Here is a 6,000-nt window from a genome sequence, read left to right as displayed (position 1 = left end):
GGACTCTGTCAACCAGGCCCCTAAACAGGCCAAAGTCTGCCCTCTGGAAGTCCAAGGTAGCAGTTCTGCTGATCCCCCTCCTTACTTCTCCAAGAATCAAAAACCCTATCATTTCATGATCGCTATGCCCAAGATGGCCTCCAACCATCACATCACCCACAAGTCCTTCTCTGTTTGCAAACAACAGGTCCAGTGGGGTGCCTTCCCTAGTTGGCTCTCACCAGCTGTGTCAGGAAGTGATCTTCCACACACTCCAGGAACCTCCTGGACTGTTTCCTCTCCGCTGTATTGTATTTCCAGCAGATATCTGGTAAGTTGAAGAAGTCTCCCATGAGAACAAGGGCTAGTGATTGTATGACTTCTCCCAGCTGCTTGTAGAATATTTCATCTGTAACATTAGGTAGAGCAGTAGTGTGCACTTCAGCAGTACCCAGAGTATCTTAAAATGTATTCAGAGTTGTTGCTAAATAATTCTGAATAGAAGGTAGCAAACATAATGCAGATGCATGAAAAGCTTTACAAGTAAAGAAAGGTTTCCAGTCATTTATTTCTGGAATTGTATACCGGGTATTAAAGTACAACAAATACAAAATAATGCTAAAAAGAAAAAAAATCAGTGTTTATGTACAAATATTAAAACCAATGCAACAATAGTGACTTCCTCTTGAACATCTGATATTAAAAACATGTTCCGATTGTCACTAAATTTGTTGTTATGCACAGGGTACTTTGAATAACTGGAAGTTCTGTTTTATTAAGAAGACTATAACCATACCTACTGTATTTTACAATTGTGATAGTATTTTCCTTCTTCCAATGAAAAATAGGAATAAAAAAATAGTAACCTTGTCATTATTTTATAAATTACTGTATTTAGTTTCCCCATCTGTAGACAACGTGCTTGTGCTGGGCAAATAGTGTCCTTGTTGGTCAGTTTATCCATTCATTAGTTTACATTCAAAGTTGAAATATTCACCTAAAGACTTTGGTTAAATTAAGTAGTATCACTATGTTCTACTTGATCTGAAGTTTTCATACATTTTTGACCCTCAGTTTTAAAAATGGGAAAGAATTGCACAATTCATTGACCTAACATTACACAATTTAGTATCGTTCAAGTAAATTCAGCAGTTTGACCAGGACAAGAGGAAAACTAAACATTTAAAAACCTACCATGAGAAGATGACATACAAGTAACCAAAGTAAAAGTATTGCTATAATCACAGCCCCAAGTTACACTTCTAAATGAATCAGCTATACTCTTCAGATTCCCTGTACATAAAAAGGATACATTTACCAACACTGCAATTGCCCATTATGGATTTTTGGTTTGTTTGTATGAAGAAAAAGTATGGCAGAGGACAAAGAATTCATCACAGTTTGTTATAAGAATTGTGCTTCACCATCAAAGAACCAAGGCAATATTTCTTCATATGGTTGCAATTCAGTTATCTTCATGCTGACTTTCAAAATGCAATTCTTTTAATAAACAGTAACAAGTTCTCCATTTTAAATGTTTCAACTGAGAGAAAAATAATTAAGTCCAGCTTCTAAAAGAAAAATTCAATAAATAGCTATTTTACATAGATAAAGTCATAGTGGTACAAATTTATGAATGTCACATCAAGCATGCACAAAAATGTTACTATACACAGAAGTAGTCAGAAAATATTGAAATAGATATCTAAAAAGATATGAAGAATTTACATATTTACAAAATCTTGCAAATTATTGCCTCATTTTAACAAGGAATTAAAAGTAAATGATACCAGCTAGCTAGCCAACAGGCTAAATAAGATCAGCATTTAAAAATCTATTAGACTAACTGGAATTCATTTTTCTCTCATCATTTTCTGAATTTTGGTCAAAAGTCTTTATTAAATAGCTAAAGTGTCCATTCAACTTGCTGACAACCCAAACCTTAGACAAGTCTCTGTCTACATTAAGAGCCCAGCAATGCATAGATAAATTGAATATATTACTGCATCAGCTAATGAGAATGGGTGTGTTCATTTAAGTGCAGCTGGTATAAGCATTCAGTCATCTTTGTATAATGATTCTTATACAGACCAGCCACTCAGTGTAAATCCATAAACTTGAATGTATAACAATGAAGGATTATGGCCACTATTTTACAAAATGACATAAAATGTGTTGATTCATAAACAAAAGAAACAAGGTACACAGTTCAGCACAAAACACAGCAACAAGAAGCTGACAACTTGACTAAAAATGTCAGAGTACAACACAGGGCCAAGGCTACCCATTATTTACTGTGTACTTACTAGAATTAAATATTTCAGACATGTAAGTTAATAATTTATTACAAAATTATCTTTACTTTTGTCCACTGTGCTAAACTAATTTGTTTTAATATGGTAAATGTGCTATTGCAGAAGCGCTTCAAAGCAATCTTCATTACAATGCTGTAAAGAAAACTCTATACGCTGCGTCCAAAACTCATGATGTCAATGCAGTTCACAGTATGCATAATAAATACCCTCTTTCCTTTCAAATATTAAAGTCGCTACTTTCTAATTACTCAGCATAACCTTGAAGCAACTATTACAAATATCAACAACGTAAGCTTAGTCACTTCAATAATGAAAACAAGTTAGTGGCAATTAAATTTGTAATACAAACAGCGCAGAGAAAGTATGGAGGGAAAGGGGTAATCCTACTGAAGTAATGTTCTCCCACAAGAATTAGAATAAACATTTTCAAGACAAACTTTGTGGATGGCTAAATTGTACTCAATGTTAAAAATAAAAATTTACTGACGTTAAATAGGTGCTTTTATGGGAAACACTTCTTACTCATCCTTTCCTATTTGACCAAGGTAGTGAAGTGCCATTTTTGAGCCAATGACTTGCCAAAACAAATAAATACAATCCACACTGAAGAAAAACTTTCAAATGCATACTTCAAGGTTCTACTACTTCTATATAAACTAGATAGTCACTCAAAGCTGTAACACTTTGAACTGCAGTGCTCCAAACAATTTAAGACATCTTCCAAAATGCAGACTGTTTGTTTAGTGGTAAAACCTAAACTGTGCGGACTGTAGCTTTATACAACATCAGCTGCCTTTGGAAAGTCAAGTTACACAGGTGCATTAGTCTTCAAATTTGTGGACAAAACCCATCTGAATACAATAGTCTAAAATGCATCTGTTTAAGCCCGTAAGTTTAAAGTACACAGATACCTCTGGCAGCATAATTACTTGTGTAAGGTAGCCATGGCCTATAATTTTGCAACAGCATCCAAGTGTAGGTCTTCATACTTTACTCATGTTAAGTCCCTTGTGCTAGCTTCCACCAAGATGAACTTGCTGGTTTTTAAACTGAAGTACTCTAGTTTAGTATCACATGAGAGAAGGTTCCATTTAAAAAACATCCTTGTATGTTTGTGCAGTTTAAGTTAAAGAAACCCATCCCTGCCTTTATAAGAAATAAAATAAAATAAAATAAAATAAAATAAAATAAAATAAAATAAAATAAAATAAAATAAAATAAAATAAAATAAAATAAAATGCCACAATGAGCAGGGATCAGGATTGGTACCTGTAAACATTGTTATTACACTTTATCTGTTACAGCAAAAGTAACTTAGACTAAAAAGCCACTCCAATCAGTTCAGAACTTCTGTGCTGGTTTTGAAATAGTGGCCTCTGTCTACAGGCTTTAAAAAAAAATTGAAACAGAGCTTAAAGCTGCACCACAGAGTTCTCTTAGTCCCAAACTCTGCTGAACATTTACATATTTATGGACTGAAAAAAGAAATTACTCTTGATAAATCAAGATATAGTTCTATACATAAAAAGACATCACTGATGTCAAAGTTCAAACTTCCAGTGAAAGACTAAGCAAACCTGATAGCTCCCATCAAGTTTGCTACTACTGCATAAAGTACCCACTGTTTGTTTAGTTTTCCAGTCATTCTGAGTGAAGGGCAGTATGTTGGTGAAGAGCATGGGTGTTGATAAAACCATTTGTCTCATTTGGAGATAGACTGCTGAAGTCAGCCACTGAAACAGCCATTTTGGCACTGGTAATATGGTGTGTGTGGTTCTCAAAGTCCACACCAAGGTTATTTACAGAAACATCATTCATGAAAGATTCTGGGACAGCAATTCCCATTTTCAATCTCTTTGCAGGTCTTTCTGTCTCCTCACTGCACATGTTCATTGGGTTTAGCTCTGAATGATAAAAGCCAGTCTCAAATAAATTAAAACAATCACTTTCACCATTGCTAGGCAAGTTAAGCAATTCTTCTGTTCCAACAGGCACGTGATTAACTGGTGCTCGGGGTAAGCTGTCCATATGAGGAAAGGCATCATCCAGGCAGTTCACATCTGAAGTATGGCAGACTGTAGCTACACTGTTTGTCAATGCTGGAAAAAAAGATGAACACAAAATGTAAATGAAATAGTTGTTTATATAGTTACAACAAAAAGTTTGGGGGGTTTTTGGGTTTGGTTTTTTTTTCCTTGATTTACCTGTCAACTCATTGGCAGTGATAGAGTTCAGAATGCTTAGCTGTTGATCAGGAATGGTTTCTGTTCGAGTATTACATGTTAAAGCTGAAGAATGTACTGCTCCACCAAGGGCTTCTGCTTCATCTACTAAACGATCCATGTAGTCCCTTAAAGAATATGGCATTCATAATGGGTTATTTAACAGGAAAACAAGGCCTAAAAATGATGATGGATTTAATTTCAGTTGTCATAGCCACTGCAGCATTGCACTGCAATGACAGGAAAAAAATAATCTTCTACATTTATGATTTGCAACAGAAAACATATTCCAAGAACATTTTACTTACGTAACTCCTGGATGATGGTTATATCTCTTCTTTCCAAATCTTGTTTGCTGAGCAAAGTAATCATAACGTTCTGACTTTTTCCATATGTAATAGAAAGCCACACACTCAGCAACTGTTCTGGTTCTTACCTAAAAGAAGGCAAGAAGAATTGACAAGTTTAATGCAAAGAACTATGTTTTGTCATCTCCCCAGTGCCCATATTCCTGCAATATTGTTAGTTTTACTGTTCTAGTATCTGCAACAAACCAATTAAATCAGGAGACTTGAAAAGAGATCTACAGTTTCAAAGTTCTTTACCGAGAGGGTGGTCAAACACTGGAAGAGGCTTCCTAGAGAGGTGGTGGATGCCCCAAGCCTGTCAGTGTTTAAGAGGCATTTGGACAATGCCCTTAATAACAGGCTTTAACTTTTGGTCAGCCCTGAAGTGGTCAGGCAGTTGGACTAGATAATTGTCGTAGGTCCCCTCCAACCGAAATATTCTATTCTATTCTAAACAAGTATTACTTCTGTTCTATTGTATGCATTATTGTTGTTTGGGTTTTTTTAAACTAGATTGAAACTGTATCTACATCTGAAGCATTTCAGTTCATAACCTATATAACAATTTTTTAAATTATAAGACAGACTCTCTTAAGATGGAAAAAGCTGAGCAAATCAATGACCTAAGAGAAATGAAGCAGAAAAGACTTTGGGTACCTAGACAAATTCTGGTCCATAGTGACAGATAGATCAACTCATGTCCTTTGTTGCATGTTGGAAAAAATATTCTTAAATTATTTCTTTGTATCTTTGGTGAATTACTGTTTATTGGTAAGGTCCATTTAAAATTTGAACCACCCAAATATTTATCATAGGACAGGTTAAGCCCAAGTGTGGAGCAGGACTGAGTGCTGTTGAACAGCAACCACAACCCTATAAAGTTTACCTGAAATATAACAAAACCACCAGTTTCCTAAAGAAAAAACTTGTCATGGTTTAACCCTGGCCAGCAACTAAACTCCACACAGCTGCTTGCTCACTCCCCCCCAGTGGGATGGGGGGGAAGAATTGGAAGGGTAAAAGTGAGAAAACTTGTGAGTTGAGATAAAGACAGTTTAATAATTAAATTTTTTTTTTTTTTTAAAGAGAGGAAAATAAAACCCAAGAAAAACAAGTGATGCAAAACAATTGCTCACC

General features: G+C 35.2%; 1 protein-coding gene across 5 annotated transcripts in view; it reads right to left on the bottom strand.

The window, feature by feature from the left end:
* Positions 1-528: 528 nt before the first annotated feature.
* LOC141917671 (mesoderm induction early response protein 3-like) overlaps positions 529-6,000 on the bottom strand; it is a 28,842-nt gene continuing 23,370 nt past the window's right edge. For 4 of the 5 annotated variants that reach the window (XM_074811053.1, XM_074811054.1, XM_074811055.1 and 1 more), the window contains exons 11-13: positions 4,825-4,952; positions 4,499-4,644; positions 529-4,393 (exon numbers count right to left, since the gene is read on the bottom strand). In XM_074811053.1, the coding sequence (XP_074667154.1) occupies positions 3,936-4,393; positions 4,499-4,644; positions 4,825-4,952 (732 nt within the window). In that variant the 3' untranslated portion in view covers positions 529-3,935. The remainder of the gene's footprint in view (positions 4,394-4,498; positions 4,645-4,824; positions 4,953-6,000) is intronic. The other variant, XM_074811057.1, reaches the window with a different exon arrangement.

The sequence above is a fragment of the Strix aluco genome, chromosome W (genome assembly GCF_031877795.1).
Source record: "Strix aluco isolate bStrAlu1 chromosome W, bStrAlu1.hap1, whole genome shotgun sequence".
NCBI lineage: Eukaryota > Metazoa > Chordata > Aves > Strigiformes > Strigidae > Strix > Strix aluco.
Note: the sequence above shows the minus strand (reverse complement) of the source record. Positions and strands in the feature narration are given on the sequence as shown.